This window comes from Lipotes vexillifer, unplaced genomic scaffold (genome assembly GCF_000442215.2).
Source record: "Lipotes vexillifer unplaced genomic scaffold, Lipotes_vexillifer_v1.1 scaffold1115, whole genome shotgun sequence".
Lineage (NCBI taxonomy): Eukaryota > Metazoa > Chordata > Mammalia > Artiodactyla > Lipotidae > Lipotes > Lipotes vexillifer.
In genome coordinates, this window is record NW_006792080.1 from 1,026,871 (window position 1) to 1,044,744 (window position 17,874).

The following is a 17,874-nucleotide window of genomic DNA, read 5'->3' on the forward strand; positions in this document are numbered from 1 at the left end:
GTGCCCCCGTGGGGCGGGTCTGCGAGGCCGGCGGGCCCCACCCCGGCAGCCCGGGGCCCCGGCCCGGTCCGGTCCGCGCGCTCGGGCCCTCCTTATCGTGCAGCTTTCGTCCGCAGCCTCGTCAGCTGACTGTCCCTCCACCAACCTGGGTCTCCGACCCCTTAGGTTGTGGCCGCTCTCGTGTCCCGTCTCCCCTGGCACCTCCTGGTGCACCGGGGGCCCAGAAGGGCGGGAACGCGTGCTGGGGGGAGGAGTAGGCGGTAAACAGGCAAACCAGCTAACCAGGTAGCCTCAGTGGGTTGTCCTGGAGAAAACGGGGTCGGCTGAGTCACGGTGTGTGTGAGGAATGAGCCGGCCCCGGGCGTGGAGAAGCCTTGGGCTCAGGCAGCGTTCCAGGCAGAGGGAACAGCAGGGGCAAAGTGTGCAGGCTGGGAGGGGTTTGCAGCGTGGGAGGACAGGGTCAGCCGTGGAGAGGGAGACCCTATGGGTGGGGGCGCCACCGTACAGGAAGCTGAGTCGGCCCTCACCCCCTCCAATCCATCTCCTCTTGCAGGAATCGTCCGAGTCCTTCACGGTGGCGTCCAGCCCGGCCCCGAGGCGGAGAGGCAACGATCCTCTGACCTCCAGCCCTGGGCGGAGCTCGCGGCGCACGGATGCCCTGACCTCCAGCCCCGGCCGCGACCTTCCTCCCTTTGAGGATGAGTCGGAGGGACTGCTCGGCACCGAGGGGCCCCTGGAGGAGGAGGAGGAGGAGGATGGAGAGGAGCTTTTCGGAGATGGCATGGAGAGGTTCGGTGCTCAAGGCCCTGCTCTCAGCAAGCTCTGCTGGGGGGCTGTTGTTTTGTGTCCCGGGGAAGCAGATATATCGAAGCCTTTTTGCTTTGAGCACATCTTGGTCCAGGGTCTGGGGGGAGACAGGTTCATGGAGCCACAGCATATGTCCGTGTAACTTGCTGTGTCTACCTTAGAGTTGACCCAAAGGTCTTGGTAAGCCCCAGCTCCATGAGATGTACACCCCAGGGGACGCAGGGCATCTCTAATCCGGGGCCACGTCAGGGACCCCGACTGGGAAGGACAGGAAGCAGGTAGCCAAGAGTTTCGCTGCAACTTGAGAGAAACTCTGTGGGGCGGGTGATTAGTCAGGATTTAGATTTAATTCAGCCCACAGTTATTGTGCTTAACCTGTAGCAGACTTTGTGTTCACACTTACTGATAAATGTACAAACGTAGTAAAGGTTATGGAGGCTTATTGTAGTAAAGGTTATGGAGGCTTATTGCCAAGATGGTGGAGTAAAGCTCTGTGAGTGAGCAAGGTTAGATTCTACTGGTGTCTCACCGTGTGTTAACAACCAGGATTTGGCCTATGCATTAGCACTAGAATTATCTGAATGCCCGGGAGCCTCGTGGAGATTCTGCTTTGGGGCTCTCTTTACTCTGACGTGGGGGCTTCAAACTTGGTGTGTATGAGAGTACTGTTCAGGCCGCCCCACAGTCCACAGGGAGAGCCCTGTGGGAGCATCCAGGGCACTCTGGACCGTTTGGACCTTTGCTTTAAGCTCCATCACTCCAGGTGATGAGCCTGGGTGTGCAGCACAGGCCAGACAGAGTCCGGATGGATGAGGAGTCTGGACAGGTCAGCCCTGAGCAGCTTCCCTGCTGTGCTCTGTGAGATTGTGCAGGCAGGACATGCCTCCCCGGCCGGCCACCCTCCATCCACCCCCTCTGTGTCTTCTGTCCTTCCCTGGCAAGGACGCCTGGATAGAGGTATCTGAGGACTAGATGCGCCCAGTTAGATTTTGGTTTTATGGCTTGTTTAAAAAACAACCTTACTGAGCTATAATTTTTATAATATAAGGTTTATCTCTTATAGGAATACAATTTAATGCGTTTTAGTAAATTTTCTGGGTTGTGCACCTATCACCACAGTCCAGTTTTTTCCATCATCCCCGTAAGATCCCTTGTGCCTGTTTGTAGTTAATCCCCATCCCCTTCCCCACCCCTAGGTAACCAATAATCTACTTTCTGTTTCTTTGGATTTGCTAGTGCTGGCTGTTTCGTGCAGGTGGAGTCTGTAATACACATGTCGTTGTGTGCAGCCTTGTTGGGCTTACTGTGTTTTTCAGGGTCCATCCACGTTGGAGCACACGTCAGCACATCATTCCTTTTCATGGCTGAGTAGTAGTCCGTTGTATGGACAGACTGCGTTTTGTTTACCCATTCATCAGTTGGTAGACATTTGGGTGCTTTGCATTTTTTAGCAATTATAAATAGTGCTGCTAGGAGTTTCTTATGTGAATATATTTTTAAGTTCTCTTGGAATGGAAGTCCAGTTCCTAGGAATGGAATTGTTGGGTCATGTGATAACTCTATGTTAATTTTTTGAGGAACTGCCAAACTTCTCCAAAGCAGCTGCACCATTTTACATTCCCATAAGTGGCATATGTCGTTTGAGTTCTCCGCATTCTCACCAACACCTGTTATTTTCTGGTTTTTGACAACAGGCACCCTAATGGGGCGGGGAGGCGGTATCTCACTGTGGTTTTGATTTGCATTTCTCTGATGACTAGTGATGTTGAGCAGCCCTTCGTGTGCTTCTTGGCCATTTGAGTATCTTTGGAAAATTGGTCTTCAGATACTTTGCCCGTTTTTTATCAATAATTTGTTTACTTGACTTTTTATCATTGAGTTGTAAGAGTTCTTAAAAACTTACTCTGGATATAAGGCTTTTATCAGACATGAGACTTGCAGATATTTCCTTCTCAGTCTATGGCTTGTCTTTTTAATTTTTTTTAAATGGTGGGTTTTGAGGTGTACAGTTTTTAAATTTTGCTGAAGTCTATAATTTATCCAATTCTTTTAAATTGAGCAATTAGAATTTCACTGAGGGCATCTCACATGACTTGAAATTCTTTTTTTTTTTAATTTATTTTAATTTATTTATTTTTGGCTGTGTTGGGTCTTTGTTGCTGTGTGCAGGTTTTCTCTAGTTGCGGCGAGCAGGGGCTATTCTTTGTTGCGGTGCGCGGGCTTCTCTTGTTGCGGAGCACGGTCTCTAGGTTGGTGGGCTCAGTAGTTGTGGCTCGCGGGCTCTAGAGTGCAGCCTCAGTAGTTGTGGTGCACGGGCTTAGTTGCTCCGCGGCATGTGGGATCTTCCCAGACCAGGGCTTGAACCCGTGTCCCCTGCACTGGCAGGCAGATTCTTAAGCACTGCGCCCCCAGGGAAGCCCATGACTTGAAATTCTTAACGAGTTAGACAGATACCTTTTCTTTGAGGACATTTAAGAACTTGGAAGTGATCAGTCCAGAAGCATACCTGGTTCTGGGTTCTGTTTCTGGCGTCAGTAGTGTGGGATTATCTGAGAGTGTTCTTTGACAGAGTCTATGGCCAAAAAAAAAGAAGTTCCCCAAATTACCACGTCCTCTGAGAAAGGGAAAATTCAAGAGGACCGTCGTGGGGCCAGTGTGGTATTGGAAGCAGCTAGCCACCTTGATGCCCAGCTCTGTTGAGTGACCTTTGGCAGAAATCCCATCACCCCCCGCCCCCTGTCCTCGGTTTCTTCATCTTTCTGATGGAGGGTGATGTGTGCTTCCCCAAATCGCGGGGAGGGGAGCTGTGTTTGCCCTGGTGGGGGTGCTTGTTGAGGCATCAGTCCTTCAGATATCTGACAGGCGGTCACGTGGAAGGTCTCGCTGTGGCTGGAAGGACTGAGCCACAGATGTGTTCGGGAGAGGCTGGTTGGGCTGATGTGTGTGGGCCTCCTGGGGTCCGGGGTTCGAGGCGGGGCTGCCAGAAACCAGAGTGCAGGAGGGTTCCTGCCCAGGGGGAGCTGCGTTGGCTCTCTGAAGGCCCTTCCAGCTGAAGGTTTTGTGGGTCCTCCGATTCCTCTTTCCTGCTGGTGCTCAGAGCTCCCCTTTTTTACTGTGGGAGAACGCACATGACACAAGATTCCCGTCTCGGCCATCTCTGAGTGTAAGTTCAGTGGCATCACGTCACTCACGTTGTCGTACGACCGTCACCACCCTCTCCAGGACTTTATTCCCCAAACCCAATCACGCAGGATTTCTGCCCTATGACTGGCTTGTCTCACTGAGCACAGTGTCCTCAGAGTTTGCCTGTGTCACAGCAGGTGTCAGGAAGTCTGTCCTTTTGAAGACTGTGTCCTTTTCCGTTTGGGATCCGTTGGGGAGCCTTTCGGAGCCTCTCCAGGTGCCCTGGCCGGGGCTCCAGAGCCCTCTGGAGCCCGGTTCTTGGTGGGGTTTTGTTTTGGGGTCTGGGTGCTAACGGGCTCCATCTGGGGGCCTCGCAGGGACTACCGCCCCATCCCGGAGATAGATGTTTACGAGCCCGAGGGGCTGGCCCCGGACGACGAGGACGTAGACGAGCTGACCGCCAGCCAGAGGGAGGCGGCCGAGCGGGTCATGCGGCGGCGAGACCGGGAGGCCGGCCGGGGCCTGGGCCGCATGCGCCGCGGGCTCCTGTACGGTGCGTTCTTGGGGAGCCCGGGGGAGGCGGGAGGCGGTGCGGGGAGCCGGCCCTGAACGCGCCCCCGTCCCCCAGACAGCGACGAGGAGGAGGAGGAGCGCCGCAGCCGGAAGCGGCGGCAGGTGGAGCGGGCCACGGAGGACGGTGGCGAGGCCGACGAGATGATCGAGAGCATCGAGAACCTGGAGGACCTGAAGGGCCACTCGGTGCGCGAGTGGGTGAGCATGGCCGGCCCGCGGCTGGAGATCCACCACCGCTTCAAGAACTTCCTGCGCACCCACGTGGACGGCCGCGGCCACAACGTCTTCAAGGAACGCATCAGTGACATGTGCAAAGGTGCGCCTGCCCCGTGCCCGCTGGAGGCCGCCCGCCCTGGCCTTGTGGCGACGGGTTTGACAGACGGATATGCGGGGCACGTGGGGGGCCGGGGCCTGAGCCCGGGGTGCCCGTCTTTCAGACAAAGTATCGTGGGTCCAGCGCACTGTCCAGGGACTACGTACGTCTGGACCCCAGCAGTCGTTTTTTTGTTTTGTTTTGTTTAAAATTAATTAATTAATTTTTTTTTTTTTTTTGGCCGTGCCGTGTCTTTGTCGTTACGCGCGGGCTTTCTCTAGTTGCGGTGAGCAGGGGTTACTCTTCCTTGCAGTGCGCGGGCTTCTCATTGTGGTAGCTTCTCTTGTTGCAGAGCACGGGCTCTAGGTGCGCGGGCTTCAGTAGTTGTGGCGTGCAGGCTCAGTAGTTGTGGCTCATGGGCTTAGCTGCTCCGCGGCATGTGGGATCTTCCCGGACCAGGGCTCAAACCCGTGTCCCCTGCATTGGCAGGTGGATTCTTAACCGCTTGCGCCACCAGGGAAGCCCCAGAAGTCGTTTTTGATGGACTTACAGTTGGGCAGACTTTATATAGAAATCTGGATTACTGCTTTGATCGGAGTGTAGCAGCACGTTTCTGAGCAAAGCAGCACGTGAGGAGGCGTGTGGCTCCTGGTCCCCCACCGGCCCCTCCCCTCCCTTTTGTCTCACATCCGACACGTTTCTTCGCGGGTTTCCTCCTGGTCTTACAGGCACTCTGAGTTTGTGGCAGGCACCCCATGTGTTGCTCCACTGTATCCCCCCCAGGGACTTAGGTCCCATTTCATAGGTTCAGAGCTTTGAGACCTAGCGTCCGTCACTTCTCTGGGTCCCATCGCTAACGCTGAGCGGACTTGGGAGCGAGGCTGCGCCTCCAGCTCCGAGTCAAGGGCTCGGCGGGCTGGCCTCCCCTTCTCGCAGTGAGGTGGGCCTGCCCCAGCCTGCTCCGCGCTCAGCCTCTCTTCCCACCCCGCCCACCTCAGAGAACCGTGAGAGCCTGGTGGTGAACTACGAGGACCTGGCCGCCAGGGAGCACGTCCTGGCCTACTTCCTGCCCGAGGCGCCGGCAGAGCTGCTGCAGATCTTCAGCGAGGCTGCCCTGGAGGTGGTGCTGGCCATGTACCCCAAGTATGACCGCATCGCCAGCCGCGTCCACGTGCGCATCTCCCACCTACCCCTGGTGGAGGAGCTGCGCTCGCTCAGGTGAGCCGGCGGGGGCTCGGGCACCCGTGGGGGGTGGCGGGTGGCCGCGGCCAGAGAAAGCCCACCCCGTGGGTCCTGGCCTCACTGGTGGGTGAGGGTCCGGCCCCCGCCCTCTGGTCTCTGACGGCGCCTCACCTCCGCAGGCAGCTGCACCTGAACCAGCTGATCCGCACCAGCGGGGTGGTGACCAGCTGCACAGGCGTCCTGCCGCAGCTCAGCATGGTCAAGTACAACTGCAACAAGTGTGGCTTCGTGCTGGGGCCTTTCTGCCAGTCCCAGAACCAGGAGGTGAAGCCGGGCTCGTGCCCTGAGTGCCAGTCAGCCGGCCCCTTCGAGGTCAACATGGAGGAGGTGAGCGCGAGGCTGGCACCGTAGCCGCGGGAGCCAAGATGCAAGTGTGTGTTGGCCCCGCGCTGGGGCAAGCAGGCCCATGTGGTCAGCCCACGTGGTGTTCTCAAGAATTCAAGGCAGTACGTACAAACCAGACGTTTAAAGCATCAACGTTTATGGCTTTTTTTTCTTGAGTGGGAAGATCTGGTGAAACTGGGCCCGCTTCTCCCCTGGCTGCCCCTCAGCAGGGCACCTGCTTTCCAGTCCAGACTCCCTGGTACCTGCCTCTCTGGCCTTGCGCTGGGGACCCCTGATTTGTAACTCTCTGCGACACTGCTGTGCCATCTTCAGGAGGCCCTGCTGGAAGCCTCTGGGCCTTAAGACCTCGGGCACGTAACACCCGCCTTTGAACGTGAACCACTCCCAGTGTAAAGCGTGGCGGGGTCATCACGATCGCTGCGGTAGAGCTCAGACCCCCCTCTACTGCTTTGCTGCCATGAGTGATGGGCTAACGTCTCTCTGCTCTATGATTCTGAGAAGCGCCCCAACTGGAGCCGCCTTGCCAGGAAAAGCCTGGCAGCCCTCAGGCAAAGACTGACCTGTTTCAAAGTTCAAGTGTGCCTTGCCTTGGGGAACGACGGCTGCAGGGCTGGGCTCCAGCTGAGCCCATGCCTTTACCCAGAGTCCCCCCGCCCCCTCCATCTAGCTGGTCCCCCTCCCCTTTACAGGTTCCCCCTTCACACACGTTTCTTGAGAAGCTACTTGAACGAGAGCAGAGTTGCAGGCTCTGCTTGCAGGGCACCTGGGACAGTGACTGGTAGTGGAATAATAATTACGCTGAAGTTTCTGGAGCACTTGCTAGGTGCCACGTGGTGGGGGGGGGGTGCGTTATTTGGTCTTCATCACACCTTGTGAGGCAGGTGCTCTTGTTGGCCCTATTTGGCCCCTGAAGTAACAGGCTGAGGTCACCCAGCCAGGAAGTGGCCCAGAGGATTAGAACGCAAGCATTTTGATGCAGAGCGTGTGCTTAAAACCACCTTTTCCTGTGGCTCTTTTCTAGACAGTAGATAAGATGATGGATGTCAGGTTGCATGCGCGGTGCTGCCTTGTGACCTCGACAGTGAGCCCACGCTTGGTGTAACTTGTTTCGTGGGCGTTGGTTTGAGTGCTTTTCACGTGTGACGTGACAGCCTTCTCTCCGCGTGGCTGCGGCTGCGGCTGCGGCTGCAGCGTCCGTACGCCCGTTCTGCGGGGCAGGCACGGAGAGCTCGGGCCACAGAGGAGCCTGGCTCCAGTGTTCGCATGCATTGGGCTCAGCTGTAGGGCCTATCACGGGGGTCTGGCTTCCGGCAGGAGGGAGGCATCCGAGGGGGGGGTGGCAGGAGCGGGGGCCGTGCACCGTGGCGCCGGTCACAGTGGCTCGCCCCCCTGCTATCTGGTGGGAAGAAGAACGCTGCCCTCTTTGCCCCAGGGCACCGGTCCAGTTCAGGTGACAAAGAATCGGTGCTTGGACAGCAGCCCAGGCTTCGCCGGCTCGGGCCGGGCCCCTCTGACCGTCTGTCTGTCCCACGCAGACCATCTACCAGAACTACCAGCGCATCCGAATTCAGGAGAGTCCTGGCAAAGTGGCGGCCGGCCGGCTGCCCCGCTCCAAGGATGCCATCCTCCTCGCGGACCTGGTGGACAGCTGCAAGCCAGGAGACGAGATAGTGAGTGGCCGGGGGGGCCCAGCAAGTTGGGGTGAGCGCTGTGGTGGGGGACGGGTGGCGGTAGCCCGGGGAGTGGGCCAAGGTCAGCTCTCGCGTCTCTAGCACCGAGCTCCTCCTCGCGGTGGACGGCCAGCTGGGTGCTGGGCTCGGGAGCAGCGTGCTGTGGTTCTGCTGAGGTACTGCTCTCCCGTCAGTGACCCAGGGACCGACCCGGAGGAGGGGTCGGGTGAAGCCAGTGAGGAGGCGGGCCTGGCCCGTGCTTCTGGCCCCGGGGTGGCCCTCCTGACCACTCGGTACCCCCCAGGAGCTGACCGGCATCTACCACAACAACTACGATGGGGCTCTCAACACTGCCAACGGCTTTCCCGTCTTCGCCACCGTCATCCTAGCCAACCACGTGGCCAAGAAGGACAACAAGGTGGCCGTGGGCGCGCTGACTGACGAGGACGTGAGGAAGATCACCAGCCTCTCCAGGGACCAGCAGATTGGGGAGAAGGCAGGTGGGGGGCGGGCGGGCGGGGCTGCCGCAGTCGGGGTACCCGGGTCTTGGAAGCTGGTCCCTGCGTTTGATTCCCTGCCGCCTCTCAGTCCGCTTGCCTTGGCGGGGGATGTGCTCCAGGGGAAGAATGTCCGGCAGCCTCCGTGAGCCTGTGTCCTGCCCGCGAGGACACGGGTGAGGTCAGGGTTCCTCAGGTTGTGCCGGGCTCGGACTGGGAGGGAAACCGGTGGGGGGCAGTAGGAAAAGCTTGTCTGGTGGGGCGTCCCGTGGCATCAGATCCCTGTCCGCAGTCACTTCTCCGGGAATAGCACCACCCCAGCGTGGGGGTTTGCTTTTCCCTTTAACTGTAGGCGTTTTGCTGAGGTTGGGGAGACGGGGGTTTTCGTTGCAGTATTACAAATACTGGCGACCCCTGGACGGTGCAGGGGTGAGGGGCGCCCACCCCGACTCTGTTGAAAGTCCACGTGTAAGTGGATCCGCGCAGATCAAACCCGGGTTGTTCCAGGCTCAGCTGTAGGACGTTAAGTTCCCGTTGATAAAAGTTCTGCCGCATGGCCCTCGGGCTCCTGGGTCACCCGGGGGCCCCTCAGGCTCGTGGCCCCGCCCCCGCCCCCCCAGCGCCCCTCTCCCCTCGCCTGCCCACTTCCTGTTCTCTTGTTGGCGCACGACCGCCCCGCTCTCTCCCTGGCTGCTCTGCTGCCGCACATCTCAGGTCCTTGCACCCCCATTGGCCGCTTTCATTAGTCTGCCGAGATTGGGGGCACACGGGGAAGGCGGGTGTCCCTAGCCCCAGGAGGGCACACGGGGAAGGCGGGTGTCCCTAGCCCCAGGAGGACAGGCACTGCCGTTCCACCAGTGTGCTGGGTCCTGAGGGACCCTCCAGGGCCGCGTTGTTCAGGCTTCTCGGTGGGAAGTGAGACCCGGTTGTCGCCCTCACGGGGCTTGTCCTTTACTACAGCCCCGGTAACCCCCCTCCTCCCGCCCCCGCCGAGGGAAACCAGTGCTCGTGTGGGCATGTTTTCAGAATCTCGACAGAGCATTTGGGCCGGTTTCTGGGGGCGGGGGACTCTGAGTCCCAGGCACGTGTCCGCTTGTCTGCACACACACCTGACGTGTGCGGGTGCGGGGGCTCCGTGTGCTTCTAGAACATTCCCTAGCGCCCGCCTGCCCTCTGCCCGCCGTGATTTCCCTCTGCACCCTCTGCCACTTCGGAGATAAGTTGACGGGTGACAGGGAAAATCCAGAAATGATCAGGCTCACTGGAACGGTTGGAGCCGGAGGTTTGCAGGCTGGTGGCTGGTGGGCCCCATGCAGCCTGCTGACGGGTTTTTCCCAACTGGTACGTGGTTCTGTTTTTTTGTTTTTCCAAATGTTTGAATGAGTTATCATTCCTTAAGAATAGGGAGATTTCACATAAAAACGTGGGCGCCCAGGTTTCGATATTCCAAGTCGGGTGGTCTGTGTCTTTAGGAGCGAGTGGTGTGCTGGGTGGCCGCTGTCCTCAGACGGGTTCCCTCCGGTCTGCCGGCTGCCCACTGCTGTAGGCTCTCCCGCCTGCATCACTCCGGCTTCCACCCAGCTTGCCGCTGTGGGCGTTGGATTTCGTGGGTGCTGGTGGGGTGAAGCATTCGAGAGATGTGTGTTGTGCCTGAAACTGAGATTTTGAAGTGACAGGAGACGCACGCAGCCTGAAGCCAGACTTAGGGTTGAGGTTTGGCATTGTGCTCAGTGTGATCAGATGCGCTGCCCCGGCTGTGAGCAGAGACGGGGGTCGCACCCGCTCGCAGAGTCGTTCTAAAGGTTAAGCAGGTAAGCGAGCAGGCGTGGGATCTCCGCGGCCAGCTGTCACGGTTACAGGCTGTTACAGCTGGGGCGCTGGGAAGGGCCAGCAGGAGGATGAGCACAGCTTTGGGGCCTGCGTTCGACGATTCCTGTGCTCACTTTGGCCGTGGGGGTGGGTGCTGGGCTGTCTTTGAGGGCGGCGGGCAGTGCACCTAAGACTTAGGAGTGTTAGGAGCCTGGGGTCGGGTCCTGGGCATCCTCAGCAGCAGGTGGTCTGTTTCCTCCTGTGTGATGTGGAGGTCGTGGTGGTAAATGGAATAATGCTTGGGAAGTGGGTGTCACGCCCCTGGCAGGTCTGGGTTTGGGTTCACCTCTTACCAGGCACTAAGTTGCCCTATCACTTAAGGTAGCCGGGTCAGCACGGGTGCACCGAGCAGTGTGGCAGTGATGTGGCCGCTCCCGTGCCCTTCTGGCCGGCAGGGACGGAACAGGGAGCCCGTGAGCACAGCAGGCAGGAAGCGGGCTGCTGCCCTTGGTCCCAGAGGGAGACATTACCTCATCCTGCGAAGTGCCTGGTACCCAAAGAGCACCGAGAAATGCTCTGGGTGGAGCAGCCCAGGCTGGGCAGTCCTGGCATCAGGTCCAGAGCGACTGTCTCTCCCAACAGAGGTGGGGGCTCAGTAAGGGGATCGTTAATGTGTACGGAGCGCCGAGTATTCGCTGGTCACTGAGCAATTTGCAGAGGGTTGTCTGTGTCTTGTTATTGATGAGTAACCTGAGACGTGGGGCGGTGGGGGCCTGGTTGTCGTAAGACGCCCACGTCACGTGGCTAACAAGTGGCAGAGCCAGGGTCCCGCCAGGCCGTCCGGCCTCCACCCCTGCTTCCAGGGGCCGCCCTCTGCCCCCCCATGCTGTTCCCACGTGTGGGAGGTGCTTCTGAGTGTCGGGTTCCAGGGGACCCAGCTCAAGGTTATCATGAGTTCCAGGGGACCCTGGCCCACGTTTTAAAAGTCACCACAGAAGTGAGACGCGAGCGTGGCATATGGTGTGGCAACACCATGGACCCTGCGTGTCCTTTGCCAACTTCTCCCATCCCCGAGGTCATGGCTGGTCTGGGCTCCTCTGTGCAGCTCCCTCCCCTGTTTTTGTTTTTTGTTTTTGTTTTTGTTTGTTTGTTTTTTGCGGTACGCGGGCCTCTCACTGCCGTGGCCTCTCTCGCCGTGGAGCACAGGCTCCGGACGCGCAGGCCCAGCGGCCATGGCTCACGGGCCCAGCCGTCCCACGGCACGCGGGATCCTCCCGGACCGGGGCACGAACCCACGTCCCCCGCTCCGGCAGGCGGACTCCCAACCACTGCGCCACCAGGGAAGCCCCTCCCCTGTTACTCTGACACAAATTCAGACCCGCCCTTGCACCTGCAGCTACACCTACACCAGTGTGTCTCTCAAGGTTCTTTTTACTAACCTGACCCCACTTCCACTGTCACACTTGAAGATACCTAGCAGTTCCTAGGGTTGATGTTCACTTGGGTCTACAGTTCCCTGGTGGTCTCTTTGTTTTTTGAAAATTTTCTTGTGGTCAGTGTCCAAGTAAGGTCTACACACTGATGCGTTGACTGTCTCTCATCTTTTTATTTAAACTTATTTATTTTTTAAGTTTTTGGCTGCGTTGGGTCTCCGTTGCTGCGCGCGGGGGCTCCTCTTCATTGTGGTGCGCGGGCTTCTCATTGCGGTGGCTTCTCTTGTTCTGGAGCACAGACTCTAGGCGCACGGGCTTCAGTAGTTGTGGCGCACAGGCTCTAGAGCGCAGGCTCAGTAGTGGTGGCGCACGGGCTTAGTTGCTCCGCAGCGTGTGGGATCTTCCCGGACCAGGGATCCAACCCACGTCCCCTGCATTGGCAGGTGGATTCTTAACCACTGCGCCACCAGGGAAGCCCTCTTCCTCTCTTTTACACACACACACACACACGCGCGCGCGCGCGCACACACACACACCCAGAGCAGTGGCGAAATGTCTCGACGGCTTTCCAGGTGAACGTCTCACCTCCCGGTGGACCCACCTCCCGGCCGCCCTGTGTTCTGAGCTCGGTACCTGCAGTCCTGCGGGAGCCTGGCTTGTGTAGACGCCTCCTGTAGTGCTCACAGCCCCCGTGACCTGGGCAGTGTCATCTCCTTTCCATTCGAGGGCACAGGCTCGGGCAGGCCGCCAAGCCTGGGTGGGGTCTTCTGCGTCCATGCCGTCGGAGCCCACCCCCGCGGGCCTGGGTCTCGTCTCCTGCTCCTGTTCTGCGTGTGACCTTGGGGCGGTCCTGCAACAGGGCGAAGTGAAGGGGGTCAGGCCGGGGTTCTGGTCAGCTTTAAGGTTCGGTGACTCGGGAAGAGCCAACCAAGTACGAGGCCCGGAGTTGGGGGTGGGATGGGGAGTGGGTCTCGACGCGGGGTCGGGGGAGTTACAGCTGTGCGTGGGCGCTCCAGGCCGGAGCACATGGTGACTGTTCCCGTCACCCCCCGCCCCCAGATCTTTGCCAGCATTGCTCCTTCCATCTACGGGCACGAAGACATCAAGCGAGGCCTGGCGCTGGCTCTGTTTGGAGGCGAGCCCAAAAACCCCGGTGAGTGGGGCGGGGGGGGGGGGCGCCTTCTCTGCGGGGGGCTTGGTGGGAGCAGTTCCCGGCGTCTGGCGAGAGGGACGCATGCGCGGGTGGCTCAACATCCCAGCGAGAGCACAGCCCGCAACCATCCACTGTGCACAGATTTAACTGTGGAAGTAACAACCCGGACGTGTGTTTGTATTACATCCTTTTCTTGAGTCGTTAGAGGTCTCAGAGGGGCCGAAGCCCCCATTGGCCTCCCCGTCTCATCATGGTCCCTCCCTGCAGGTCACCTGGTTGGTGTCGGGGGGACATGGGCAGCACTTTGTGTGGCTGTTCAGATAGATTACACGTGTGCTGATACGGAAAACACGGCACTCCATGACTTTGGCATGTTTCTACTTGCAAGTGTAGTGCTCCCTGTCTGTGTGTGAGGGACTGTCTCTGATGTACCCAGCTGCCCCGTCAGCATGGCTTTGGCATCGTTTCCTGTGGGCGCACAGAGAATGACGAGCTTGCGCTCTGAAGTTACCGTGTGCTGGTTCACATCGTGCCACATTCAGCTGTCCTCCTGGCTGGAGAGCACGTGCACGGCCTCCAGTGTGTACATTACAAACAGCGTCTTCATAGGCACCTCCTTGTGCACCGTGGTTCTGGGTTCTGTGCTCAGAGTGGGGTGGCTGGTCCTGGGCATTACATCCCTTTCTACAAAGCATATTGCTTTGTTGTTTGCAGTAAGCAGTCTGGGAAATCGGGGATAATCCAGCTCTGTCCTGAGCCCCCTCTGCCCCGTTCCTGCCCCCAGGTGGCAAGCACAAGGTGCGAGGTGACATCAACGTGCTCCTGTGTGGAGATCCCGGCACGGCCAAGTCTCAGTTCCTCAAGTACATCGAGAAAGTGTCCAGCAGAGCCATCTTCACCACCGGCCAGGGGGCCTCGGCCGTGGGCCTCACGGCATACGTCCAGCGGCACCCCGTCAGCAGGGAGTGGGCCTTGGAGGCTGGGGCCCTGGTCCTGGCGGACCGAGGAGTGTGTCTTATCGATGAATTTGACAAGGTGGGTCCCTGGGCCCAGAGCTGACGTGTGGGCTGAGCCCTCGGTGGGGAGCGCGTGTTCGTGGGGAGCGCGGGGGCCTCGTCTGAGAGACCGCAGTCGGGCAGGAATCCCGCGTTTGCCCGCCACGCAGATGAATGACCAGGACAGGACCAGCATCCACGAGGCAATGGAGCAGCAGAGCATCTCCATCTCCAAGGCCGGCATCGTCACCTCCCTGCAGGCCCGCTGCACCGTCATTGCTGCCGCCAACCCCATAGGTGCGTGGGTGCGACGGCCAGAAGGGGAGCAGACCCGGGGGCCCCTGCTCTGGGACCCGTGCCGCTGAGTCTGAGGAAGGAACCGAGCAGCAGCAAGTGCCCCTCTCCTGCGTTTCGTGCTGGGGGTGGGGTGGGAGGACGGGAGACCCCCGGGCTTTCGTTGAGCCGTGTTCTCGGGAGACAGGAGGAGCACCTAGCGCTTAAATAGGGTGGGACTGGCCGTTGGTCTCAGCCAAAGTGGTTAGAGAGCCCAGGCGCCCCTGCCATCTTGTCCCCGGGTTTTCCTTGCGGGAGGCGGCTAAGAGGCCTCGGGCTGATTGGGGCAGCGTGGGGAGAGCCCCACGCGGGCTTGTCCGGGGTGCCTGGAGCAGGCCCTGCGTCCCTCCACCGCTGATTCCCCTCCCGTCACTGCAGCCACGCGGGTTGGAAAGAACCTTGTACAGTCACGGAGGAGCGGGGCCCCGGGGAGTGGGAGCCCTGACGGGGACGTGCCTTTGTGCTGCAGGTGGCCGCTACGACCCCTCGCTCACCTTTTCGGAAAACGTGGACCTCACGGAGCCCATCATTTCCCGCTTTGACGTCCTGTGTGTGGTGAGGGACACAGTGGACCCAGTCCAGGTATGCAGCCCACGCCCTGGGTGTGCGCAGCGAGTTTGGGGACCTGGCATCGGCCCAGGGCTGTGGCTCGCCAGGCTCAGGGAAGGGCTGCCATGTGGACCGTGTGTTTTCCACATGTTCTCAGTCCAGAGTTCCTTGATTTCTCTCTTTCGCCCACCCCTCCCCGGCCACCCACCCAGCATCGCCCACGCTCTGCCACCAGCTCCCGAGTCTCCTCACTTCTCGCTGCTATGAACCTCGTCCCAGCTTCCCTCCTCTGGCCCGATGCACTGCAGCCTTGGTGCTGGGCCCCCGGCTTCCCCTGTCAGAGGCCAGCCATCTTTGGGGGCACGGGCGGACCTGCCTCTCCTTACAGACCTGCTCTCGGCCTCCCATCCCATCTCGCTGGCAGGGAGTCCACCGTCCCCGAGAGGTCTCTCCCCCTGCCCCTTCCTCTCATCCACACCCCCTCACCTTCTCGGGCTTCACTTGTGCTCTGTTCTCTGCTCCCAGATGTCGTGACTGGGGCTCTGGTGGCCTCAGCTGGAGGCTGTCCTCCGGCCTCCATCCCACCACGTGCTTCTCTTCTTCCTATAGTGTGAACTCTGTCTCCTCTGCCGTCACTGGGGGGGTGCGCCCCGGCCCATAGCAGGTGGGGGACACGTGTCGTTACAGAGCGTCTTCAGCGAGCTGACCTGCTCCAAGCCAGGCGCCAGGCTCAGCCCGCTCTCGTCCTCTCCGTCTTGTCTCAGGATGAGATGCTGGCCCGTTTCGTGGTCGGCAGCCACATCAGACATCACCCCAGCAACAAGGAGGATGGGGGCCTGGGGGGCGCCCCGGAGCCCCCTATGCCCAACACATATGGCGTGGAGCCCCTGCCGCAGGAGGTCCTGAAGAAATACATCATCTACGCCAAGGAGAAGGTCCACCCGAAGCTCAACCAGATGGACCAGGACAAGGTGGCCAAGATGTACAGTGACCTGAGGAAGGAATCCATGGTGAGGGCCGAGTGGGGCAGAGGGGGGCGCACGGCAGAGCCTTATCTGTGTGCTCAGTGGGTCCAGGAGCACTGGAGCAGCAGGAAGGCCTTAAAGACATGATACTTACTCGCCTTAACTGTTTTGTTGAGACAGAACTTAAACATATGTGCATCTGTCTGTCTCAGGGTATAGCTGAGGTCTTTGTTCTTGGGCCGTTGATTTAGTTCCAATGACTTTGCAAAAATCTCACCCGAATGAGCATGCGCCTGAGCTAGTTTTCGTTCACTCGTGGTGGGGAGAGAATTTAAAGGCAGCTTGCAAGCAGGTGGACTGCAGAATTCTTGCAGGTTGCTCCCTCTCGCCTACCTAAGCACGATGGCCACCCCTCCTCCCCTTTCCCTCCGTCCTAACACCTTCTCACTTAATTGGGTCTTTTCAGAGCCTTAGCTTTTGGGCTTCACAGACACCTTCTCACTTAATCGGGCCTTTTCGGAGCCTCGCTTGGGCTTCACAGAAACACAGCTTTGATTTCTCCCTGATGCTGCCCTGCGTCACGCGGCCCCTGGCACCTGACAGTAGCAAATACAGCCGCCCACAGGCGTGTAGACTCCGGGAGCCCGGGAGCTGCCAGGAGCACACGTGCTGGGCTGGCGGTGGCAGCCACGAGCCTTCGCGCTTTGGGAACCAGAGGAAGCTTGGGCGCGCCTGGCTCCGGTGGGCGCCGCCCTGCAGGGGGTTCAGCTGGGCCTCGCGGCGACACTAGCTCTGCCCGTACGCCACGTGCTGGTTGTCCCGCCGGGAGACCTGACGCGGCCGTTCCTCCAGGCCACGGGCAGCATCCCCATCACGGTGCGTCACATCGAATCCATGATCCGCATGGCTGAGGCCCACGCGCGCATCCACCTGCGGGACTACGTGATGGAGGATGACGTCAACATGGCCATCCGCGTGATGCTCGAGAGCTTCGTGGACACGCAGAAGTTCAGCGTCATGCGCAGCATGCGGAAGGTGGGGGCGGGGCCTGGGCCGGGGGGGCGGGGCCTGGGCCGCGCGAGTCCAACCTGCCTCTGCTGCCAGGAGCAGCTGGCCTGGGGGGGCCTGGCAGCAGGGTCACCTCCGCTCTCGCCGTAGACTTTTGCCCGCTACCTGTCGTTCCGCCGGGACAACAATGAGCTGCTGCTCTTCATCCTGAAGCAGCTGGTGGCCGAGCAGGTGACGTATCAGCGCAACCGCTTCGGGGCCCAGCAGGACACGATCGAGGTGCCCGAGAAGGACTTGGTGGACAAGGTACGGGTGTGGCCAGGGGCGGGGTTTGCCCGGGCCGTCACAACGCACGTGTCCCACTATCGTCCCATTACTGTCATCCGTCCTGCTGACGCGCCGGGCCGGGCAACCACGCAGCCTGTCCGAGTTCACGGCCGTTGTCCGGGCTCAAATTTCAAGCCCCGTGTCCAGCTGCAGACCCTCCCTCGGCCTCACAGCGGTTCGCTCTTCCCTGTGATGGGGACAGAGGCCCCGCCTGCCTGCCTCCCCTGGTCCGGCCTTGAACGCGTGCTGGGGCCTCGGGCTCGGGACCTGCCCACGCGTCCGCACGGCTCACTGGACGTCCCGTTTTCAGGCTCGTCAGATCAACATCCACAGCCTGTCTGCCTTTTACGACAGTGAGCTCTTCAGGACCAACAAGTTCACCCACGACCTGAAACGCAAGATGATCCTTCAGCAGTTCTGAGCATCCGCGGCAGCTCCGTGGTCCCGGTGACTGCACTCTGCTGCAGGGACCCAAAACCAGGCTGCGTGGGGCTCCGAGTCGTGCCATGTGGTTCCATCCACCCCATGCCCGGGGTGTTTATTTCCTTGGCTCACTTCCTCTGCTCTCATCTCGGGGCACTTGACTTCCCGGAGCTGCGTTTTCAGCCCTCTGACAGCCGCCCACCACTTGCAGGAGGTTCGCCTGACCTCCTTCTGGGGAGTGAAGTCGATAGTGTTCGGGGCCCCTGGGGGCTGTTCTAGGGGACTGAGCACGGAAGGGCGTCACCAGAG

At 59.8% G+C, this 17,874-nt stretch overlaps 1 protein-coding gene across 1 annotated transcript in view; it reads left to right on the forward strand.

Annotated features, from left to right (window-relative positions):
- The window catches only part of MCM2 (minichromosome maintenance complex component 2), a 17,874-nt gene extending 311 nt beyond the window's left edge, over positions 1-17,563 (forward strand). The window contains exons 2-17 of the mRNA XM_007465297.1: positions 166-253; positions 554-789; positions 4,308-4,483; positions 4,559-4,819; positions 5,815-6,034; positions 6,178-6,385; positions 7,939-8,073; positions 8,378-8,569; positions 12,872-12,965; positions 13,750-14,000; positions 14,131-14,257; positions 14,763-14,875; positions 15,607-15,852; positions 16,660-16,842; positions 16,966-17,121; positions 17,453-17,563. Coding sequence (XP_007465359.1) covers positions 166-253; positions 554-789; positions 4,308-4,483; positions 4,559-4,819; positions 5,815-6,034; positions 6,178-6,385; positions 7,939-8,073; positions 8,378-8,569; positions 12,872-12,965; positions 13,750-14,000; positions 14,131-14,257; positions 14,763-14,875; positions 15,607-15,852; positions 16,660-16,842; positions 16,966-17,121; positions 17,453-17,563 — 2,797 coding nt within the window. The remainder of the gene's footprint in view (positions 1-165; positions 254-553; positions 790-4,307; positions 4,484-4,558; positions 4,820-5,814; positions 6,035-6,177; positions 6,386-7,938; positions 8,074-8,377; positions 8,570-12,871; positions 12,966-13,749; positions 14,001-14,130; positions 14,258-14,762; positions 14,876-15,606; positions 15,853-16,659; positions 16,843-16,965; positions 17,122-17,452) is intronic.
- Positions 17,564-17,874: the final 311 nt, after the last annotated feature.